The 25,327-nt window shown below is 41.4% G+C and overlaps 1 protein-coding gene across 1 annotated transcript; it reads right to left on the bottom strand.

Moving 5' to 3' along the window:
- Positions 1-16,328: 16,328 nt before the first annotated feature.
- NHLRC3 (NHL repeat containing 3) lies at positions 16,329-25,277 on the bottom strand. The gene is made up of 7 exons (XM_082775486.1): positions 25,146-25,277; positions 24,165-24,317; positions 23,002-23,149; positions 22,270-22,470; positions 21,064-21,155; positions 19,402-19,514; positions 16,329-18,871 (listed from the first exon to the last, which is right to left on the bottom strand). Exons 1-7 carry the CDS (start codon positions 25,227-25,229, stop codon positions 18,643-18,645), a joined length of 1,020 nt encoding a protein of 339 aa, XP_082631612.1. The 5' UTR covers positions 25,230-25,277; the 3' UTR covers positions 16,329-18,642.
- Between the last annotated feature and the right edge of the window lie 50 nt (positions 25,278-25,327).

The raw sequence follows: 25,327 nt of genomic DNA, 5'->3' as shown, positions 1-25,327 counted from the left end.
TGGGTGGCATCCCTACCTATGGCAGGGAGGTTGGAGTTAGATGATCTTTAAGGTCCCTTCCAACCCAAGCCATTCTGTGACTCTGTATGATGTCATGCTCTGCAATAGAAGCTGGGGGAAAAAGGAGAAGGGAGGAAACACTTGTTATGAAGCTGTTTGTTTTCTACATACACTGAGGCCCTGCCTCCCAGGCAGTATCTGAACATAGCCTGCTGGTGGGAAGTAGTGAGTACTTTTTTCTTCTTTTCATTGCAACCTTTGCTATTCTTTCATTAAGCTACTCCTATCTCAAACCTGCAAGTTTTTCCTCCATCCTATTCATTCCCCATCTCCCCCCACCTCCCATCCTGCTGAGCAGAGGGACCTGAGAGAGTGTTTGGTGGTTAGCTGCCTACCAAAACAACAGGCTGGAGAAATGGTCTGACAAGAACCTCAGTTCTGTTGAACCAAGTACAACAAGGAGAAAGCAAAGTTCACCTGGGGAGAAACAACCCCGGGCACCAGTACATGCTGGCAGCTGCCCAGCTGGAAAGTGGCTTGTCGGAATAGGATCTGGGGTCCTGATGGACACCCAGCTGAACGTGAGTGCTCTCGTTGCAAGGAAGGCTAATGGTACTCTGGGCTGCATTAGGTGGAGTGTTGCCAGCAGGTTGAGGGTTGTGATCCCTCTCCTCTGAGCCACACCTTAGATGATGAGGGGACTGGGGAGTCTCTCACAGGAGGAAAGGCTGAGAGGGATGAGATTGTTCAGAAAGAGAAGAGAAGGCAAAGGGATAGCTCTTCAGTGTATACCAGTATCTGAAAGGAGGACACCCCTAAGCTTCTGTGGTATCCAGTGACCAGACAAGAGGCAATGTCCACAAACTGAACCTCCTCCCCACTGCTAGTGCCCAGCCCCAGCTCAGGTAAAGCTGACCTGGGCACACTCAGAGTTACCCCGTCCCACCACGTGGGCAGTTTCAATAGCCCTGGCTGCCAGGACAGATCACAGAATCATAGAAGATCCCGAGGTGGAAGGGACTGTGGGAACAAAAACATTGGTTTTGCACCAGAATTGGTAACATAAGCACAGAAAGTACCAGACATGCTGCTTCTTGGGAATGCTCAATGTATGGGGGGCAGGAGGGGAAGAAAGACAAGTACTAAATCAATATTCAACAGAAAAGCATTTACTGGGTGTATGTGACCATGTAAGAAAGAGGGTTTTTTTTTTTAGAGATGTTACATTCTTTAGAGGGAAGGAATGTGGCATTGATATGCTTCAGAAAGCTTACCAGAAAACCTTGAAAAATGCAGGTAACAATCAGACTGTTTAGCTCAATTAAGCAAAAATCATGGGGTGTCAAGCCAAGTCAGATAAGGGAAGAAACATTACCACCTCACAGAGTGAAAAGTCACTAGAAATTTGAACGATAACAGGCTGGCAACTGAAAGCCATGTATTATCTGTAAAGCATCGGATAGATTGTGACCCTGGACCATGCAATCAATAGGGAAACAGGGCAGGGTCCCAGTCGAGAAATAAATTATATAAACTGTGTTATGGAACTAGTAGGTGCGCTCCTGCTTGCAGGACACCTGCCATTGCAATCGCGAATAAAAAAGTACTACTTCACTGAGATCATTGCCTGAGCCTACGTTATTGGCCACAAGGTGTTTCTCACAGGGACCCAGGACGATCATTGAAACCAACTCCTGACCCTGCATGGGACAACATAACAGACCAACCTTATATCTAACAACATTGTCCAAATGTTTCTTGAACACCGACAGACTTGATGCCGTGACAACACCCCCCTCCCCCAGGAAACCTGTTCCAGTGCTTGATCACCCTCTCAGCAAGCTGATGTCCAACCTCACCTTCAGCATCCCCCCCCAACAGACTCCTCCAGTCTGCTCTTCCACCCTGCCACCCCAGAATGCATGAATATTTGCCTGCTCATTATTGGGGTAGCAGGGTGGATTTCTGTGAATTAGGGCCACCTCTGCCCCTGTGCCCAGCCGAGCCACAACCCATTGCGTATTTTGCCAGCTCAGCTGTATTACACGCAGAGGGGAGTGTGCAGGCACCGGTCCCCCGCAGTGTGTGGGGGGAGCAGACCAAATGGCTGAGTTGTGCAGGAGAGGGGCCGCCCCCTCCCCAGCCTGGTTTGCAGGGGGCCACACAGAGGGGGAATGAAGGAAGCCGCACACCCCGCAGGTGGCTCCATGCCCCCCGTCACCCCAGCAATCACCAGCGGCCGGAGAGGCCTGCTGCAGCCACACACATCCCCCGACCCCGCCGCCCACCCCGCATCCCCCAAGGCCTCCATCCCACTGCCCCCCATGTCCCGCACTCCCCACTGCTCGCTGCCCACCGCTGCTGTCGGGCCACCCGGCCTGGCTTCCCCTGACCCCACGTTTCCTGAGGCACGTTAATGTTTCAGCAGTGAGGTGATCTGACAATATCTTGCTTTCCCAGACCTCTGTGACAGCCGCCTGGGCTAGAGGCCTGGTGGCTGCCACCAGCCCAGCGTGCGGGCCAGCCAGGCACCCCCTCTCCCTTTGCATCCTTTCTCCACAAAATCTTTTTGCGCTGGGACCTGCCTGTTGCACCGGGTGCTTTGGGCCAGTTATGCTCCCAGTAAGAAAAGCAGCCGGGCTTTGTAACATATCTGAAATGCTAAGTATCAAAGCTAACAATAACAAGAAAGAGAAAATTTTAGTAAATCTTACGTCCCTTCAGAAGTCAGGATCCCCGAGTTGTGCAGCGCCGGGCAGGCCTCCCCTCCATGCGCAGCATGCTGTGCAGACACCGTCGGTAGAAGAGGTTACCTCGGTTAGCTCATTCAAGCTCATATAGGATTTCTTACAAGAAAACAGCTCTATTCATCATTTCTTCTGTCAAACACAGAGGATGTTCTCATGAGAACTCAGTGCGCTTTTAGATAAAGGCAAGGCCGTGCAGGTGGTGCAATCACCAGGTCGGAGTGGGAGCTGTCTGCAGGCTCCTGTTATCATCACCCAGCTGAGTTTGTCCTGCGGCTGAGGGAGATGTGCAGCACGGCACAGGCCTGAAGGTGATGCTATACGTGCAGCACAGACTTGTGCCTACTCAGGTTCACTGTTATGTGGATCCTTGATGTACAATGGTCTTTCGATCAGGATCACTGCAGGGGCCCATAAAAGCAGCTGGAGATCTCCATCAGTCTGGATGAATTTTGAAAGAGCCTCACATTAAGAGCAGTTGTTCTCTGTAGAGAGGGGCTCAGGATATTAGTAAGGAATGTGCTGCTCATGTTGATAAGGTAACAGTCTGCTGTAATGAGCTCCTACACTGACATTTTGACAGTAGAGATGGATGGATCAATCCATCCATTTTATTATTTAAAGAAAAGGGATTGTACATACAGGCTGTATGAAAACCAGCCAGCAAGTTTTGCTGTTCAAAATGTTAGCTGGTGCTTAACTGGAACTTGATCAATACCTGTCATGAAAGAGTCTTTGGCTTAATAGGCTGCATCCAGCTTCAAAATGAAAGAACCACTGAGATCTATCGGTTCCATACAGTATCTTCTTCCAGAGGATTTTAGTTACAAAACATTCTTTGATAACAAGATTGCTATAGTCTGACTATTAAATCCAGTAAAATCTATTATAAAGTCCAGAATGACACTGAAGTTTATCAAAATTTTCCATTGGCTACATAATAATTTTCTTCATTTATTAACAACAAGAACTGCTCTGTCTTCTAATTTTCTTCTCCATTGATATTCCTTATTTTAATTGTCTTGCCATTTCACTAGTTGCCTAGTCAAAGCTAATTTCTCTAATGAACGGAGCTGTAGCTGAGTCATTTGTGTAGCATTAGAGCTAATTTGAAGTTCCCCTGTGAAGGTCAGGGGCTGACACCCAGGCCTCTCTGGGGAGCAGACCTCACTCAGCACTGCTTTTACGTCCCCCACCTCCTCCTGTCCCTCAGGACCTTGGGATGCTAAAGTTGACTTATGCAGAGCTCTTCTGCAAACACGAGCAAGCTAATTCATTTATAACATAAGAGAAATAAACAAGGAAAGCTAAGGAAAACTTTTGAGGGGAAGTTCATGAATCGTTCTTACTCCATATAGCAATATGCAAAGCTATTGCTTTCAGAAGACAGCAAACACGACCTCTTACTTCATCAGCGTTGTGCTCAAAGAAGGATCTTTTTGACTGTTCTGCTACCCTTGAAGTAAACATGACAGAAATTGTCATTCCCCTTGTCAGTCAGAAGGACCATCTGGCACTACATTAGAACAGTTTTCTATTAAATTCACCAGCATGCTAATTATAGGATGACTAGCGAATGGTTAAACTGCCAGATGCTATGAAGATATATCACTGTCTCTTTACGTGGTTAGGCAAACGTTTAATTAAACCTGCAGCTGCTCTGTCTGCTTTACCTACTAACATATCTAAAATGCATTCACCTGTGGGAAAGAGGGAGCTGTTGTTGTCTTTTGAGAAGAAAAACAGCTTAAACCCAACTTTGCTGAAACATACAGCCTGCATACATGTGATTTAATTACACATACTGGTAATTTCAGCAAAACAAGTTGCAGGCACTTTCACTTCAGTTCTCTGGATTGTGCTCCCTAACTCTTGAATAATTTTTTACCACCCTACCTAGCTTGGAAGGCTGAGATTTTTTCAGAGGCTTCAACAAAGCCACAATAGAAATGACAATATACAGCCAGGGTTAAAAGGATGTCTAACACATAATCTCACTGCTGCTTCTGATTTTGAAATCCCTGAATACATAGAAATATGCCACAGTCTTTCCCTTTTCCACATTATAAGGAGTCTTTCATTCAGAAATTACTGAAAGTAGTGAGCTTCCAACATGAAACAATAAGCAATCTTGGGCCCAGGGTGTTTAACAGTCCAGAGAAGAATCACAGAAATGCTGAAGGACAGAGCCCCACAGTTTTGTTACATTTGGTACATGGCCTTGGCTGAAGCCTGCAGAGGAGGATTTTCAAAGAATGTAAAACTCCTTAATTCTGGAAGGTGTTTGTACTTGGCTCTACTCTTTATTGTAAGATATGAAGGTCACATCTGTAAAAAGGGGACTTAGGGATCTAGCTAAAGTCTGGTCTTCTCTCAGTCACATTTCCACTACCCTTACATTTTTAGGGTTTTCATACTGGGTTTCAGAAGGGTACTTTGTTCCTGCCTAGTACTGGGCCTCTAGTTTACTGGGGCTTTTACAGTCCATCCCAAGGTACAGCCACTGAGGTGACAAAAGATGCAGGTGGGCAACAAGCCCAGATTCAGCCACAAAACTTAAGACTCCTGAGTCAGGAGCTTTGCTGGGTAGGCAGCATCCTTGGCTAGGCAGGGCCTGTTGTTCTCTGTGGATTGCAGAAAGTGCTTTGTGAAACTGCCTGAATTGTGCTGGACTGCTGCATGGAGACCTTGTCTTGGAGGTCTACAAGCACTTTCACAGACAATTTGCGAGCACAGGAGTTATTACAGGTCAAAGGTCAGTGCCTGTAGGAAGACTGGATGTGGGCATGCATTTTGGAGAGGTAAGGACATGTTATAATATGTGTATGCTGTTTATGCCAGTGTGCCATTGTATCATTGAACTGAACTTTAGGAAGACCAAGCAGGAGACCAAGTCCTAGTTAAAATAAGTTCACTATTTTTAAGCCTACTTTGTTTATGATTTCCTTCTTCCTTTGCAAGCATCCTTTCCAGCCAGTTTTCATCACATGTGTCTCATTAGGCACATACAGACTTCCCTCTTGGGCACAGACACTGACAGTGTGACCCTTATGATGGTTAGTAAAGTAAATGTATGATTGTTAAAGTAAAATGCAGAGCAAAAGCTGAAATCCAGGCAAAGTATCTAAATACAAGATACAAGATGTTGGTGTCCCAGGGGCTGTGTTCAGCGCCTTGGAGTCTGCTTGGAGTTTATGATATTTGCCTGGGAAAGCAGAGAGAGTACATCTGTGGTTTTACCTTCCAGTGCAGTGTCCCGTCCTCCCACACTCTCAGTATCTGTGTGAACAGTAAAGTCCTCTGTGGTCTGGGCTTCGTATGCCCCAAAATAGCCTGCCTTCAGAAGCCCTAAGACCTAGAAACTGGGAAAAGCACAGGGGGGAGCTTGTGAAGTGCTATTTCTTATGGCTCTGGAAATTGTTCCTCTTTTTCGTTTGAAGACATCGAATTTGCTGACTTTCCAAGCAAGACTGCAAAAGACATTTATGTGAGAGGCTTTCAAAGGAGATAGAAGCATGCTTTCCAGATGACAGCAGAGGTAGATAGCTGGCTGGCTGAACTGCTGAGGTTTCACTCAATGGTATTTTTTGCATAATTTATTATGGCAGGACCATAGAGTCTTGGGAACCTATCTTGATTATTTTAAATTTAAATAAATAAATAAATGGTGGATTGTTGAACAAATTGGCACTCAATTTCAGGCGATGAACCTGAGGCACATGAAAGCAGGCTCTCAGGGCCAGAATCAACTGCAGTTTTACAACTCTGCTAAGCTATGCAATTATCTTAAACCACAACGATCCTGTTGGATTTGCAGGGGGAAATTTAGCATCAATCTCCATACACAAAACAAACAAACCAAATCAGCATTGCATTTTCATATTAACACGGCACAAGACAGTGCCAGAAGTGAATTATTGTCTGCATTCAAAAGTGCTGCTGCTGTACTGGTTGCCTCACAGATAAATAAAAACATTTTTGTTGTTCTGAGGAGCCTGTGTCCACCCAGCACAACAGTGATTCGTGGAGATCATGACCAGCAAGGTAGCTGGGAAGATAGTTTGATTGTCATATTTTTGTTTGTAATATTTGTTTTTGTTTGTAATATTTGTTTTGTTTTGTTTGTAATATTTGTTTTAAATCCATGGGGATAGAGGGCAGGCAGTAGTACAACAGAGATTAATGATAGCAACTCAATAAATAAATAAATAAAGATATTGCCATTGTGTGTCACTCAACAGCATCGATTATTGTCAGAGAAAGCAGAACTTCTCCAGAGTTTCCACCTCTCCTAGCTGGGCTGGGATCCAGTGGGAGAACAGAGTTGGGGCAGATTTCATTTGAAAGACAACTTATTTATTAGCCAGGCATAAAATCCTATTAAAAAGAGAAGAATTTCCATGATTAAGCTGCAGTATTCATTTTCAAGTTTTCTGCCAAAAAAATTAGGCTGTTTTGCATAAGATGAAACCATAATTTTGGATGGGACCTTGAGCAGGAGGTGGGGCATGTGCTGTGTTCCCTGGAAGAAGTCCCAAGAGGCACTTTGACTTGAGAGACGGAAGAGTCTTTCCCTGCCAACAATTATTTTTTTTCCTTTTTTTCTGGGTTAAACTAACAGCACCCGATGGGAATGTCTGCTTCCTTGCAGAGCATGGGCATGTGCAGTGTTGGATATGATTTTTGTCACCCCCTTTCTGCTCATTTTGTGACACTGTTCTGGCTAAAATAAGGTGATGAGTCTTGGTATGCCAGTACTGCTGAGAAATGGGGGGCAGGGAGTGAGCCTGAGTACTGTACCCCAACTCTGCTGAAATTTTTGTTTGCTTGCTAGCTCTCCACCAGGCTTTTGTTTCAAGACAAAGCTCATGCATGCTTCTGGGGACAGTTTTTTTTTTCCAGCAACAGCTTCCAGAAGGCACCATGGGTGAACTCAACCCTACCCCAGAAAGCTCTGACCCCTCCAATGTGGGCATATGGCCTCATGCCACACATAGGTGGCCTCCTAGCCAGGAGGTTCTTGCCAGAAAATATCTGATAGATCTGTCAGGCCCTTGCCTGCACAATGCAGTGGATGAGAGGTCTCACCTGGAAGTTCTCACTGCGGAGAGCCTCTCAGTGTTGTGACATGCAACATTCACCCAAGCTGAAGTAGAGTCCAGTTTTGAAATGTAAATGGACCGAACTTCTTCACCTTGAATCCTTGCATGGCAGAACCCCTACAAATGTGTACCCACATGGTGTGTCAGCCTTTCCCTTTTTGATGTGCATCTTCCCTTGCAGCAGGCATGCTGTCAGTCACTGCATCGCAGCTGCAGAGTGGCGAGTCCCTGCCAAGGGGGAAGTGTCTTCTGCAGATTGCTTCATTCAGTCATAAAGCACTCATATGACCATCTCACAAGATACTTTAGCTGAAACAAACCCAGCAAGAATTGTCATGTGGAGATAATTAGGTTTTAACTCTGCAGTGCCGTGACCTTTCCGCTGATGGGGAACTGCCCAGAAGGATTTTCCTGGGAATCAGTTTTCCTCCTTAATGTTGCTAATAACGTATATTGATAATAAAGGTTATCCTAGATGCCTCTAAACAAAAATGGCATGCCCCTGCTGTGGTTCACTTGCAAAAAAAAAAGGCTCAAATACCTTTCTCTAGATCTAAGGACTGAAAGAGAAATACAATATGCAAAAAAAAATTATTATAATCCATCAATTTTGCAGGAACAAAGCAGAACAACAAACAATTACGATAGTAAATTGAATCGTAAAATGGCAACATGCCAAGCTGTATATCAGTTGGGTCTTTTCACTTGTCTGTTGGCAAAATAAAGAGGATTAGGGGGATGACTCATCTGGTGATTGGAAAATCTACTTTAAAGTTGCAAAGAAATTCAAGCAACGGCATTTAATAAGCAGTAACTCGCTGCTGAGCAGAAGCTTCTGTTCACTTACAGCTCCTCTCCCCAGCTTGTAAACTGTGAATGCTCTGGGGCAGCAGAATCAGCCCAGCCCTGATGCCAGTCCCCTGTCACCAGGTTGTGCCTGCTCGTGCTTTCTGCAGTCCTCGTGAGCAGGGTCAACAGCAACAACAAAAGCAGTCTGTTTGCACAGGGGAAAATCCTGTTTCTGCTGTAGCTGTCAGTGACAATTTTATTGCTGACTGCAGTGCAGTTGGGATTTTACTCTTTTCTTTGGGGTCTTCCTTCTGTATCAGGTCTGGATTCCTCCTGTATCAAGGCTGGATTCATAACTGGGCAAAGCCAGCAGTGCCAGGGAGCTCCCATCGAAGTGCCTGTGCCCCATCTCTTCTCCACTCTGGGCTTGTTCAGCCCAAGCTGCTGCTTTGTCTTAATCTTGCAAAACTCCAGGGTCACCAGACACTTCAGTAAAACTGGAGCTGCACTCCTCTCAGCAGTCTGGTGAGGGTGTAGATAACAGGTTTGCGTACGTGCTACATGGTTATGCCTCCACTGTGCATAATTGCGCTGTGTTGGTGTTTGGCAAGTGCCATCTGGTTTTCATTTTCCTTCACAGTATAATTCATCACCTCCACCCCCACAGATTTACACTGCAACTGCCTTTCTGCTTTCAAGACAATTTCAGCTACACGGAGTGTGTTTTGATTTATTTTAACTGAACCCAACAGACACTACCATCAAATCATTCTCCTTTAAATTAAAATGAATTTGATTTGCAAATTTTAGCAAGATAGGACTACTACTCGTAAAATCTTAACTGATAAAATAATAAGATGCTAAGGAGACGAAAGGACCAACCATAAAACAAACTCTGCTCACCAGCAAAATACTTTGGAGAAATGTCTTAAACGTAAAAACTTATCAAAGCTGTAAAAGCATTAAGAAAAAGCAGTCAGTAATTCGAAGAGGTGCAGAGGGGAAAACACCTGTTGTAGTTCACTACAGGGAATTATTAGTCCAATGCTACTTGTGATTCAAAATCCTATTTGCAAACAACAGGAAGAATCTTTTATGGAAAGCTATGTGGGAGAGGGGACACTGGCCTATTCTGTATGTGTATCTGTGTAGAGGCAGGGGGGAGAGGAAAAAAATCAGCTTAAGAAGGAGCAAAATGTAGATCTGATTGCCGAAATAGCAAAAATGAGTAACTCTGAAAAGCCCACAGGTTGCTTTTACTGCAGGCTCATGAGAACTCCAGTGGACAGTTTTCCCTCCTCCTCTTCAGCACACCATCAGACACAGCTGTAAGGAAAACTGCAAGTAGGAAATAAGATCCAAAGGAGAAACAAAATGCACCTCTGTTGGCATTGGCTATTTTTTGCCATAACAGCAAAAACATGCTTTTCATTGTAATTTTATGTGCTCCTCAGTTATGTCTCAGGGTGCGCTTTGCAAAACAGCTGTTTCCGTTGAGTAACACTGTGTGTCAAGGTATTGCAAATTATGAAAAGGATTACTAGGTTAAAGGGGCATTGTCAAAAAACATTGCTTTACATGCACATACACACATTAAAAACCTCATTAATTCTGCTAACGCAAGCAGGCAAAAACCTAGGAAGTGTCAGAATTAATGCTAACCATGTTACCCTAAATCTGTCCTCTCCCCACGTGCATCAAGGCTGCAATCTTTGATAACATCACCACCCAATTTATTTTCTTCCCAGGGGCTCCTGTCTCATTCAGTGTCCTCTGCTGGATGCTCCTCCTCCAGCTGCCCATTCCTTGGTCCTCTGCAGGCTCCCTGCACAGCCAAACATTCGCATATTTTCCACAGGAATAACAAGTGGAAATTATCTCATGCAGGGGACGTGCCCTTTGCTGAATTTAAAGCCATATTTAGTAAGAAAGTGATAGAGCTTCTCCAGGTTTTGCAGTTCTTTTAAATAAGCACGAAACAATATACTTTCTTAGAAGTCACGGATTTCAGCAGAAGCTAAAGCAAATCCATTGCATGGGTGATTTCAACCTGGATGTTTCAACATCAAAGGTCAAAAGCAAAAAAAGCAGTGTCTAAAATAAGGCAAATTTTGAAAACTTTCAGCTCGGTGACATGATCGGATTTACTTAATCCCACAACTCACATTTTCATAAGCGGATGCCCACCAAAGTCCCCAGGATTTTCTTTACTGGAGTTGCAAGGAAGAGGAATGAGGCACTGGGGGTTAGGATCTGACACAGGTCCCCAGATAAGACGGCAGCACAATGCCAAGGGGAGGCCAAAGCCACTTGCCTCTCCTCCTCTGGAGCCTAATCAGCACCTCCGGCTTGAAACCGCTGTCCCGGGGCAAATATCTGCCTCGCTCTTCAGATGTGTGCACTGTTAATCACGTTTAATTTGACTAGGCTTGAGTAAAGCTTTGTCTGAGGAAAAGGCTGTGTTTCCAGCCTGTCTCATGGAGGCATACGTTTATTAAAGGCCACTGTGGTTTACCTAAATGTTGAATGCTTTGTTCGCTTGGATTCACCCCTAACCACATCCCAGTGAAAAATAAATCCTTCCCCAAGCTAACAAACATGTTCATAATACACCTTTTTAGCAGGCACTCAGAATTTCCTCTCTCTTAATTTTTCCACTCAGAATTTCCTATCTCTTAATTTTTCCACTGTTTCCATTATCTGTAATGTGCTTATGTCAAGTTCTTGGCAGGGCACATGCTTTCATCTCATCTACTGTGTAGTGCCAAGCACTTTTTTTTTTTTTTCCCTTTTGAAATAATTAATGGGTTTTGAGATTTTGTAGATCAAGCTGCAAATGTTTCTTTGCTGATAAAGATTTTAGGTCAAGAGGATATTATTCCTTTCTTATCCCAGATGAAATTTCACACAAGCAGAGCAGTGAGCCATAAAATCCATTAAAATCATACACTAGAATTAACTCACTGGGTTAGTTGCAACTGTACTTCTTGGGACACCTGAGCTGAGGGACCTAGTGGACCTTTTGAGAGTATGGGGTTTCAGACAGGCTTGTTTTTCTTACCGAATCATATATTGCTTTTCTCTTACACCAGTCCATTTTTTTGGCAATAGCCTCCAGGGTAAGGGCCGTGTCTTTGTCATACATATAAATAGACAGTAAAAATGTAGCAGGGAACTGCTGACATTGGGTGGCTTAGACGGTTTCATTATAGAAATGTCTGCTATCACTTTTCTCTCCCAGTATGCCTGTGACCCAGATTATTTCAATAAAAACGTAACATACATGACAGTTAGATTATATACACTGCATCTGCTACACACACCTCTCCTGATATATCTAATCTATGTACACGTGAGTGTGCATGTTCAGGAGATGCAATACATACAATCTGAAACTTCTTCCATGACTTCTATTTCTTGAGCAAGCCAAGATTTGCTGGGGGAGGTGATACACTTTATTACATCAAGTGAGATAGTTGTAAAAAAAGAAATACACAAGGATTTGCATATTCAAAAGCTTGTCTCCCATTTTTAACAGTCACAACTGGGCTAATGAAAGATATTATATTCCCTTGCAAACGTTGCCATGCTTGTCTGCAGACCGTTGTGGGCTTTACAACAGCAGCATGATTGCTTCCTCTGTTGGAGAATGAACGTGGTGCTCAGAAAGACTGAAGGGCCCTTGGGACTGATGCAGAGCAGGAAGGACACAGGGAGAAGCAGGTGTGATGTCCCAGACCGCACATGAGTGCTTCTTAGGACTGCAGGGGCTTCAAAACAGCTGGCAGTGTCCCTAGCACAGCCTGGTGGCCAGCTCTGCTTTGGAGGTGGCCTCTCCAATGCTGCCAGCAAGCCTGCCTTTTCAGTAAATTCAGATTATGGGAATTGATGATCCCTTCCAACTCAGGATATTCTATTATTCAAGAAAGAGACCCCCTGAAGGACTTGCTGATTGACTGCCCAGAGCCACTGGTGTATCTATGTGACCCTCTGCCCCTGAGGAGGCTGAGGTGGACCTCCCAGATGGTGCTCTGGCCCAGTAGCTGTCTGCATGGAGGCTGGGAGTGGGTAGGTGAAGACAATGTGAAATAGTTATCTGCTATTAATCATAACAGCTTGATTCTATTAATAACAGCTTAATTAGTAAAAGGTGTTTAATAAATATTGGCTGTGATCTGTGTTTCCTCCTGACTCAATTGTCTTTGAGAAGGAAAATTTACAACAAGGGCATTAGGCAGAGTGAAAATCAGAAGCTGTCTGCTGGGCAAGCCATCCCTGCAAGGGATCTGACCTTGGAACAAAAATTAGCCTAGGCTTGTGCTGCCTCACATTCGTGTCAGACCAAGGGTGTGCTCTTTTACAGAAAATTGTAAATGTTTTTTTGCAATTTTGTTACCTGACACAGCAATATAGGGCTTTTCACGTTTGGAACACTGCACAGGTTCTACAGGCAGCCAGGGCATGAACCTCGGGGAGAACATAAAAACAGGACTGGACTGAAATAAGGGCAGCTCCAATCAGCTTTGTCAACACTTCTGATTAAAAGTACATGGTTTAGGAGGCCTCAGTATGAGAGCTTGCAAGAGGAGGGACTCTTCATCAGCCAAGTTTTCAGTAAGACCAAGAAACTGACTTTGTAACTGCTTGTTTTGTTCAAAAAGTGCCTCCAACCCTAAAATCTTAGGATGTTTGCAAGCTCTCATCTTCCTTTCAAGCTATCATTTCCTCCTGCATGACCCACGTGATGGCCTGATGGACAGCACATCTCTTCAGCCATCTTTATACTCTACCTCACCTCTGCATGCTGGCAGACTGCACGTCCTCACAGAGCTCTGAAGCCAAACTTTTTCAGAGCAGTAGCTATAGGGAAGAAAGCATGTTCATGGAGATGCCTTAAATGATGAAACTGGTGATACTACACATCATGGTAGGATACAGCCAGAGATTCTTCCAATGACCTTTAATAGATTTGCAAAATATGTCTTCTCCTGTCAAAAGTAAAAGTGACTTTTTTTTTTTTTTTTTTTGGCATATCATGGTACATCCATTCTTTCATTATGATTTTTGTGAATTGGTGAGGTAACGTTGCCAGTTAGTTCTGGTGGTCCTCTCCAGAATCCTCACAAACGTGTGTTGGTTTGTTGGTTTGTTGCTTTTTTTTTTTTTTTTTTTCTCCTTAAACCATATTATCCATGTGTCTTTTTTCCACTGGTACTAAAGCAGTTCTGAGCAAAAGTAGACATTTCAGAAATCTAGTATCCAGACCTCCTATCAAGCAGTGAGCATTCTTTTGGATTTTTAAATAAAAATAAAGTATTATGACAACATTTTTAAATTAAAGCCTTACCAGTTTTCCCTCTGCAAGGCAAGCTTTCTGATCTGTACAGTTTTACAGAGGGAGTGAGGCAAAAGATGACTGAGTCATCAATTGTAAATGACTCCATGGGGAATAAGTAAAAAAAAAAATCCTGTATTAGCCACATTTGTAAGATAGCTGAAAATGGAAAACATGAGGTTGAAACCAAACAAATCTAAACTAAATGTGAAGCCTTCCCCTTTTTTAATGATTTTTTATTGTGCATTGGGAAGGATTAAAAGATACAGACTTCAGTTGTCCAAAAATTCTTAGGTCTTAATTCGTTTGTAAAACATAGTTAGCAGGCTTGTTTCTGATGTAACTGGCAAAGTTAATTTACCTCTGTTTTGCAGATCCAGTTATATAATCATACTTATTTTCCTCAGCCTCAAAACATGATCCTATGACAAAGTTCATATCTTATTTGCATTAGTGTTGCTTGGGCTTTAATTCAGCAACAAATTGTCGTGGATGCAAAAATTAACATGCCTCCACTTTCAAATTTTATATAAGCAAAATGACTGATGCTCTATGAACTCTGAAAGACTCAAATATTTCAAAACATTTATCTCATGGAAAGTCTGTGTTGAAACTTTTTTATGCTAACTGCTGGCAAATAGTTTTTGCAGATGCAAACAAAAAAAAAAAGTAGAATAAAATAATAAAACAAAATCATAGGAGGGTTTTAGAAGCAGTAGGAGCAGAATGAAACTGGTGAATCAGCTCCAGTAAGCTTAGCTCTAATCTCACTTGGGGTCATCTCTGTAGGGAAATACACCAGCATTGCTCTTTTGTATAATTATACTGCTACAGTTATACTATTATGAATTATTATGTTTCCAAAGCAACCTATCAGGAGTATTTCCATTTAAATCAGTGGCATAAGGAATAGAAGAATCAATTCACCATACACAGTAGTCTCTGGACACTGAATTACTAATTTTTTCTAGGAAAAATAATGGAAATAAACGTAAAATGGACATAAATCCAGCAGTAATACACCAAAATGACTGTAATACAATTATTTGCTTGTGTTTAAAGCAGTCTGTTTTGAACAGAGAAAGGAAGTCTGCAGCAATTCATTTTCTTTGTTGACTTACTCCAAATATTCAGAAATTATGTTTACTTTGCTAGTATACGGCTACACTGCCAAGCATCAGCAAGCGTTTGGTGCCCTCTTACGGTTCATTCAAGCAACTTCAACGATAGCAAATGCTCACTTCTTGCTCATAGATCACTCGTGAAGGTTTCTCAGGTTACAAATGGTTGAGAAAGGAAGTGTCAACTAAGATAACTAACCACTTAACGCTTCAAAAAGGTTAATAACCACCTGAAGGCAGTGAGCTTACAATAATAAGCAGACCCACGTACATCCCAGTGCACCCTCCCCTGCAGCTCTGAACTGAGATAGCTCAGCCTCACTAAAGTGATCTTGCTTGGCACAAACCTATCTTCTTTTGGTTTTCACCAGCGAGACATGCTTAAATCCATTGCTGACTACAACAGAAAAGATATGTCTGGTTAGCATCACTGCGAAAATTAAACTGAATTGTATCGATAGATCTTAGAAACTTAGAAGAGAGAGAAGATTCTATTAGCCATGGTTTTACTTTCTGGGAATGTCATCCACTTAATAATCCAGGCACTCACCCAAAGACCAGGATCAACTGAAAAAAAAATAAATCCCAAATTTGGAGCCATCAAAATATGGTCTATTCTTGTTTTATTTATTTTGATGCTCCAGCAATAAATTCTCACGGTTAAAAAATGGTATACTTCAAGTAAAAATAGAATTTCTTGGGTTCTAGCAGTCATGTGTTCTTCTTTGCCTGGTTAACACTGTAGTATGTTATTTTTCTTCTTGTGCAAGTATTTCTATCTTAAGGAGAATTCCCTTCCTGATCTTCTGAAAACTAAATAGATTGCTCCATAAGTCTTCTCAGGAAATAAAATCTGATTCTATATTAAGGAGTATTTTGTAATTTGTTTTTAATTTCCCAGCTATCATTAAAAGGGTATACAATCTATTTTTTTCAATGTTTTGTACTTATGTAATTTACTGTCCTATTTTACAAATTATTCAGATGAAAACATCTGGAAGAGATTTGTGCTTTTTTATACACAAATCAGAACACAAAAGAGATGGGCTACAGAAATAGCATTGTAAAAAGACAATATGGAATTTTAGATCCCATTTTAATAAGGTATTTAATAATTTCTAATACCATCACTTAAGTGCTGGGAACCCTGTATTCAGAAGAGTAATCCACTGTAATAAAATGTATTGATATTAATAAAGAAAAAAGGAGCCCAAACCTTTTATAATGAAAAATTCTCAATTTATTTTACCAAGTTATCCTGTTACACAATCTTTCAGAGATCAGTTTCAGAATGATACATAAGAAAAGCCTCACAGAATTAGAAAGTTAGTGCACAAATCAATCAATCATTTTCTCAGTTTGGCCACAGACAGTAAGGTGAAAAGGAGTCTAAGCATCTCATACCATATACTTCCCTTCTTAGCAGATACCCAATTCCCAAGTGTAAGGCATTTTTTGGCACCGTGGCCTATTTCAGTAAATTCAGACAAAACTGTATGAATATTCCCCATTTCTAGGGGCTGCAAAAGCCCCCTTAAACATAGACTTGGTAACACGTCCCTGCAGCAAACAGAAACTTGTATAACTTACTTGTCAACATCCGCAAGTGCACCACTCCTTCAGAGAAAACAGAAACATGTTCCCAGAAAGTTTCTAGTTCTCTTTCAAATGGATGTGACAAAGACAAAATAAATAAGGATGAGATGTGACGAGGAATAATCAATGTGCTTGAATCTCTTAAGCCACCAAGATATGTTCATATATATAAAGATATTTTGGTAACATTTTTACAAAGAATTCCACCTTCTGAAGGTGAGAAATAGCTAAATTGCACAAAGCACAGAGATCCCTGAGCTAGTGGTGACCTAGTTAAAAAGTCCACACAGCACACTGCAAAGCTATGTGGACCTATCTGCCTAGGTCTAGATGAAGTACTGCTGCCTTTTCAGCTAACAAATATTGCTTATTAAATTCCATTCGACACCATGTGAATCATGGGTCGTATTTGCTAGTGTACATGTATAACCTCAAGGTCCTGGCTTTGAGGCTGGCACAAGGGCAGTTAGGTTAGATCTGCCTTTATTATTGTGGCCATAGCCAACAACAAAGCATTTATATTTGGTGCATTAATCTCAAATAGCACTGAAATCAGGGCATCAGGCTTCACAGCTGAATTACATTCCACTAAATATATGAATCTGGCCTTTCTGGACAGTTTTCCCATCTGCTGACCCAGAAATTTTGGCGTCTTAGATTAAAACCTGCCAGACAAAGATGCATTTGCTAACATTCACTGATGTGGATATCCCCCATCAGAATAATTCAATTTCCTATATTCCTTTCTAAGGAAGTAAAAAAGAAAAAAGTGTCCCTTAGCTAGTAATTACCATTAAAATCATTCCACACACTTATTTTACTGTGTGGAAACAGAACAAATCCTCTGAAATGTTTTGAAAAGGTAGTAGATGAACATGGAATACGAGTGCACAGCTTTAGAGAAGTACTCAGTTACTCACTCTAAGTGTCATTTCTCCCCTTGGTCTCGTCTGCCATGCCATTTTCTCCATCCCTTTCATGTAACTATTGTTACATGTACTCATGTACTCCCTCTATACTATAAAATGAACTTAAAATTTTGTAGCAACCTGTAAAGAAAATGAAACGACTCCAGACTGGAAATGGAGCACTGGCAGAAAATCATGTGTCTCCTAGGCCTCTAATGCCAATTAAGAGTTTCCTAGGAAAGTCGGGTTTGTTTTCCATGAGGAACTTAAATGAGTTAAACTTTGATATGTTCCACTATGAAATCCTGATGAACAGAAACTCATCCTGATGTAAATCAGATCAGGTTAAGAACTGACATGGTTAAGAATCAGTACTTGGCTGCTGTGCACATCTAATTTAGTTTGACATGCCTGTGATCAAGTTAACTGTAGCCTGTTACAGACTTGACTGCTTTAGCTGAAACTGGAAACTTTGATTTCACTGCAGTGTCATTAGCCACTGAAGGGAGATGCCAGCATCAGCACTGACACGGTATCCAGCAGCGTCTTATTCAACACCATAATGCATCCCTGTATTCTGTGTTGGGCAGCGTCAGCACAGAGTTCCAAAAAACAACTGAAGAAACGTTAAAATGAGGTGTCTGATTACCAGGAAATCAATCATTTATACACTTCCTTCAGACAAGACCTGACCTTCACTTACCAATGCACACAGGCGAATTAGAAGAGCCTCAAGATGACGCCCTACACATTGAAGAACAGCAGCTGTGTTTACAAAATTTTATAAAATTAAGACACAAAGTCATTTTCAAATTCCCAGCAACAAAAGCAAAAGCCATCATTGCATTGCTAAAATGATTAACAGATCAAGACCAAGTACTTCTCCAGAACTGCAGCTAGGGCAGATTCTTAGCCCTAGACTTTTGGGAGCACAATGTTCTGTGCTTGTCTAAAGAAACACAAGCCACAAAAAAAAACTCAGGAAAATGCCGTCATAGGTCTCACACGTCATAGAGCTTGTGCCATGGTTGTTGTGGGAAACCATCAGCTTATGGGTACATATTTTTGTACTTGCTGGGCTCCAATCTCTGCAATATAGATTGCTCCGCTCTTCATGTCTATATCTACAAGGTGTGGCTTGGTTTCATCTGCCAGCTGGATTGCGTTGACTATAGCACAGTCCCCAATAATGCCAACTGGTGGTGCTGCCAAGATTGCCAAACGGTTGATATTCATCTGAGCTACAATCAGATACTTGTAATCGGAAGTAAATCTGTGAAAGAGAGAAACGTGTTTTTGAATCATGCACTCCATGTGACATCCCATGGAAACATAATGATACGCTTAAAAAAAAACAACCAAGCAAACAAAAAACACTCCTTCCTTAATATTCAAGTTTTTGAAGGGTACAGTAGACTAAATGCAGCAAAACACTGAGAATTAACTTGTAAACTTAGCTCTGTATGTTGCTACTCCTTGAGACAGATTATGTCACAGAAAATTCATTCAAGACTATCTCTTCCTGTAAAAGCTGCAACAGCAAGGCCAACAAAATACAACTTTAAAACAAAATTCCCAATTCAGCACTTGAATCCACATGGCCTGTTATAAAACCAGGATTCCTCTGCCATGTCAGCATACAACTGTGTAGATCTCTGCATGTGATCAGGACCCAGCTCGCCGTTAATAAAACTGGTTAACTCCTTGTCATCAGGCATTAGATATCAACATTATAGCTCACCAATAAGAATGTATCTTTTATTTACGTAATTGCATGTTTCTAAAAGAACCGTTCAGCAATACCTGACAGAATAGGGTCCGTCTTCTGAGAAACAGCTACTCCAAGCCCCAAGCCATTCCCCTGTCACTTTATCAAAAACCTGGATTCTTTTGTTGTCTCTGTCTGCAACCCATACCTACAATGAACAAAAATTATGGCTATTCACAAATAGAACAAATTAAACACATCAGTTTCTTACATAAGCAAAGTATCCTGAAGTAAAAAAGTACACCTAGGAGGAACACACCTTCACATTCAAAGCTAAGTAGATATGACTTCCATATTTAAAACAAACTGCCAAGCAAAATTATTTTTATATTATTTTAGCAGAGAAATCAATGCCCTCTCTTCATTTCTGTGTCTGTGATACAAATACACTCAATGGGAATATATCCATATCCCCCAGTGAGAACATATGCACAGCTTTTTAATTCTAGAGGTACTGGTCTGTCACCCATTAACAATTTGTTTTTTAACAGTAGTCTCATGATCCAAACCTCTGATGACTGCATCTGTAGACACAGATATGTTTAAAACTACTACAAATATTGAGCAACTTCAACACTAAGGACATTTTCAACATGCTTTGTTTAAGTAGTTTTGTGAAGCTTGTCTCAGTCCCACCCTGTGTTAACAAACATGATAAGCTAGCAATACCACTAGATAGTTCCAAGGAAAACATCTCATTTACTACAATCACTGAAATTTTAGCTGTTGACAACCTGTCAGTCAGATAAGTAAGCCTCATCACTTTTCTGGGATATCACCCAAAAGGGAACAATAAAGAAGTTGACCTGAGATCCTTCATCGCTATTTTTAAGTGAAACACCACTACAGCACTCTCAGATTTCTTAGGAATTGACAATGAATGACCTGGGCTGATGATCAACGCCACCTCGGCAATAATTTCTAGGCCCATCACAATTGCTGTCTTTGAATGCGTATACTCACGGTTCCCTTTCCACACCAATTTGCCATATCTTTTCTCCCTCCCACCCTGCCAGTTTTGGCAGAGAAGTGATTTCTATAAACACTTCTTATTCTGGTTCAGACAGCATCATCAGAATTAGCTGAAAACGGCTATTTAAGATGTTTTAGCCAAGTGATCTTTTTTTTCCTGAAGAGTATTAGGGAGTAAAATATTAAGAACAGCAGGGCAGAAGTCAGATTACAATTAACATCTGGAAGAAGTAGAATCTTGAATGCTTTGAGCTGCATGTGGATGAGGACAGATGCCCGCAACCTGGCCAGTACAGTGCCTTACCATCTTCTTAAGCTTATCTGCAATTTCCAAATATGAAATTGAAGAAACTTAAGTGCTTGGGTAGATATTTGTTACAGAACAAAATTCTGCTCTACTCTCACCATGGCAACCTGTGAGATACTGTAAGAGGAACATTGCCAATATCCATGCAACAACAGACAGTAACTGGCAGGACTCTTGTGTCAACCTTGGAGATGGCTACTTTAGCAGAATCTTCAGTGTGAAACTTCAGCTCGCAACTGCTTTCACACTGTAAACTGTAAGCCACATAAAATAACCCAGTTCCCAACAGGTCAAGGAACAAGAAATACAACTTGTATTTTTCAAATTAATCTGCCAACAGGCTTGTTTACATCTAAAAAAAAAAATAAAAAATAAAAAATAAAAAATAAAAAATAAAAAAAGTCCTTTAAATCATTACCCTTCCATAACAATCCACTGTCACGCTATGAGGAATCTTGAACTGGCCAATGCCGGTCCCATTTTCTCCACTCAGCCAGATCTCTTTATAATCTAAGCAGTAAGCACCATGTAAAATAAAAGGAAAAAATGAAGTAAGAAGAAAAATAAAATAACTTTAGCTTTAAGTCATTCTCTTGCAAAGTTATTTTCAGTCACTTTTAAAAGATGGTGTTTCTAAACCTGGAATTTTAAACACAGTACTTCTGATACTGGAAATACTGGAACTACTACAGCGACTACTGGATTGTTATTAGTGGTTTCATGATTATGGTTACAGAAATGCAGCCACAGTTCAAGGCTTTGTTAAGCACTATATTGAAAAATAATAATAATAAAAAAGAAACAACTGAATGAGTATGATACCCATTTGTTTAGAAAACTGATGTTTTTCATTATGGAAGTTTTGAGTCAGTTTTGAGTTTTAAGAATTTATCTTTTTGCAAACTAAATGTTAGCTGACTGTTTTAAGAAGCGAATAGTGCAAGGGAGAAACTGCCACACCTCCCCCTTTCTCCAGCTGCAGCCACGCACAGACTCGTCACTCACTGCCCTAACCAACACTGATCATCTACTGGGGAATATGAACAAGCTAATCAGAATCAGAATAAAAGGATCCCTAGACACCGCCTGGCTCAACCTGTCTGTCAAAGTAGGGCTGGTATTAATAAATCAAAACCTGAAGTTAAATCAGGGTGCTCATATCAAATTTTGAGCACCTACAAGGGTGGAGACTGCCCAGCCTCTCTGGGAAAACTACTCACTGACTAATCACCCACCCTTCAATGAATCCCTCCTCAGAATCAAACTGGAATTTCCCCTTCCTTGCAACTTTTGTTCATGCCTCATTCTTCCATTGCTCACATCCCAGAAATCTATGGCTCTGTCTTCTCTATACCCTCCTATCAGTAACTTGAAGACAGTGGTAAGAAACTACCTTAGTCTTTTATCCTCAAGACTGAACAAATTCACTCTCTCACCTTCTTGTCATAAACAATTAGATTTCTACTATGTGACAAGCAGTAAAACAGGATCTGATCCAACAAAGTCTTCAAGCTAATTTCAAAAGTAGCCGTCCAACCTAGTCCCCACTTAACAGTATTCTCAAGTTATTATTTAAAATTCGAGTTGCAATTGCCACCTGCTGCAGAAGTTTATTTTTCCATACCTGTGGACAGTTTGAGCAGTCTGTTATTCATTCCTCCATCTCCATCCACAACATACATATCTCCACTTTCCTCTACAAAAATCTCTGCTGGTTGATCAAATTGTATCGGATTCAAACTTGAACCAGCATTCCCTGGCGTGCCCAAGATTTGTAAAAGTTTACCAGAAGGGCTGTACTGTTTCACGGTGTGCCCGTATTTTCCTGAAGTAAGATTTAAAAAGTGCAAAAATGTCTTAACAAAACAAAACAAAACAGTAAGTATTACAATTGATTACAGAGATTAAAAGGAAAATCTCCTGATACTAGCAAGTGAGTTCAATGAATCAAAACAAAATTACACCGTGAGACCACGACTGTGGGTTAGCAAATCCATAGGCTACAGCAGTATTTATTATGTTTATTGTTGGATTACAGTCACCTAACCTAGGGCAGAAGACAAGTCTCACAGCCACAAGGTATTTTTTCCCTTATCCTTCTCCTGGAAAAAAAAAAAGTAAAACAAAATATGTCTTTGCTAAATTTAGACACTATAAACAAACACATAGAACTACTCATGAACCTTCAGACTATTTTATGCAGCACCTGAGCAGTTTGTTCCTGGCAAGAAAAGCACAGATCTGTTTCAGAATTATTTGAAAGCCTTATTTAAATAAATAGGCTATTTAAAGTAATATCTGCACAATTTGCATTTTCTTCCCTGCCTAATACTTTTCACATCTCCACCTTGCATACCTGCTCCAACATCTGTGATCCACACTGAACTATCAGTTGCGGTGTTTAATACAAAGATACCATGAGGCATTTCAACTGTATCATTCCAGGAGTAAAGAAAATAACCTTCCTCTGAGAATACAAGTACCTTTGGTACATCATCTCCCCTCTGAAAAAGCAAAAAAAAAGTTCTATTACGAAAACATATTAACCAAATAATCAAACTTCTGAAAATTCCTCCTTGTAAGTTTTTTTTCAATGCTTCGTGAATCATGGAAGTCTCTTGAAACTGGTAGTTGTCATTTTTTTCCAGTTGAAACAGGAAAGAGAGAAGGGTCCAAATTTAACATGCAAAACCCTCCACTCATTCTGGCCTTCAACTTAAATCACATAGAGTCCAATTTTCAGAGCAGCCAAGCTCCTGCATTATCTTGATTTTCATTTTGAATCGTATTTATATATTCTTGATGAAAAATACATCAAGCACAACACAGGTACAAAAAACCTAACTGTACTTGTTAGCTACATGGTACTAAAGTACTCATGCTGTACTTTGTAACTAAACCCCACCAGTTTCTACAGAGAGATCACCTTATCCATGATCTAAAAATACAATTCATAGGTAATGCAAGTAACTGAACCCCATTTATTTTGACTGCGGGGCTTTGATTCCATGGGACAAAGGCTGGATGAGAGGAAGGGCACTAGCCAAGATGCCCCAGAAACACACTGGAACTTACAGTTAGAAAAGAGGCTACTATGACTCAGTTAATTTAGATCATGTGTTAATATCACAGAAATTTAATTATTTTTTTAAAAAAGGACAAAAAAGTATGATCCCAGAACTTCTTTTAAAATAGGTAAGGCAGAAAGATCTATACTTATATTTTCACTAATTTTGATACAGTAATTACTTTCTATACTTTAAATGTTGTTATTATATTGAAATTAGTAGGAAGTATATATTTCCTGATATTTATATTATATAAAATATAAAATTTAAAAGTATTTTTTATATATATTATAAAATTATTATACAGATATTATAGTTTACACGCAAACATGTAAATACATACACATATGGAATTACACGTATCTGTAAATATAAATACACTTAAAGCAGACATTTTAAAGGCACAAATACATTGGATTAAGAAGAAGAGAAATTTAGTACTCTCACTCACTTGTCCCACATAGACCAAACCATGAAGAGAATCAACAGCAACACAAAACGTTTGGCCAGTGAAATACTCTGGAATTTTAGGCCAGCTTATGTCCAACTTGTACATCTGTTGCTGTCCCTTCGAAGGATAAAAGTAATCAAATGCTTTCAACACCTGAGAATACAAAAATACATATCCTTTAGCAGTTAGATTATACAACGGTGGGATGTTTGTTTACATCCAGTTTTAATAAATGTGAGGATCAGAACCGGCAATAGAAAGTAACTGTACTTACACTACTAAGTAAATGGATTTATTCAGGTTATGAAAGTTAAATAGAAACAGGTTTTTAGTTATCATTTTGGACTATAATTGAGAAAACTTTAACAAACTGGTAATTAAATAACAAAGCCTGTTGGATTGGGGAAGCTCTGGAACTTGAAGGCAAAAAACACACCCTGAAACTTCTTGTATCGAAGTTGCTGTTGCTACCTGTCAATGGACCCACACCAAAGAGGAAAACAGTAGAGAAGGTTTCAAATGCAACAGGAACAATAACTACTTCAAAAAAGCAATGAAATTGGAAAAATAGGACAGCACAGATCAAGAAGGAAAGCTACACCATAGAAATGAGGAAGCGTAAGTAGGAACAGCACAGCTTCAGCCGATGTATGCACTTTAAAATGCGATGGAAGGAAAGCAGCTGCAGCTTTTTGGCTGTGCTGGCGGAGCAGAGGAAGGGAAGGGAGCACAGCTGCTCTCCTGCAAGCACCGGGCGGGGACCTCAGCGCTGAGGGATCCGGCTGGAGCTGAGCACTCACAAAACGGGGAACCGCTGATGACTAAAAACCTTTTAATGTTGCTGTCCGCTGGAGGTAGGGGTCCGTGGATCGGAATCCAGAACGCCCCAAACTACCACGGCGCCCCGCTCCCCACACACCCCGACACCCTCCCCACACACACCGGACACCCCCCGGGGCCGTGCCGGCGCCCCCCGCCCACCTGCGAGCCCCCGATGAGGCCGAGCAGCACCAGCAGGGCGCCCGCCATCACCAGCCACGGCCCCAGCACCCGCTTCCCCCTCATGGAGGCGAGGCCGGGCCGGGCCGGGCGGGCGGCGTTGCCATGGCAGCCCCGTGACACCGGCTTGGGCCCCGGGCAGCGCCCGCCCACAAAATGGCGGC

Source organism: Aythya marila (genome assembly GCF_965140915.1).
Source record: "Aythya marila genome assembly, chromosome: 1".
NCBI lineage: Eukaryota > Metazoa > Chordata > Aves > Anseriformes > Anatidae > Aythya > Aythya marila.
The sequence above is the reverse complement of the archived record's forward strand: the minus strand, read 5'-3'. Positions and strand labels throughout refer to the sequence as shown.

Bases quoted from the DNA above. Each gene is read 5' to 3' on its own strand.
- NHLRC3 (XM_082775486.1), bottom strand. From the start codon at position 25,229: ATGAGGGGGAAGCGGGTGCTGGGGCCGTGGCTGGTGATGGCGGGCGCC. The intron at 24,318-25,145 runs GTGGGCGGGGGG...TTGTATTCTCAG, and splicing joins GCCTCATCGGGGGCTCGCAG to GTGTTGAAAGCATTTGATTA. The intron at 19,515-21,063 runs GTAATGATTTAA...TGTTCATTGTAG, and splicing joins CAGTGGATTGTTATGGAAGG to GTATGGGTTGCAGACAGAGA.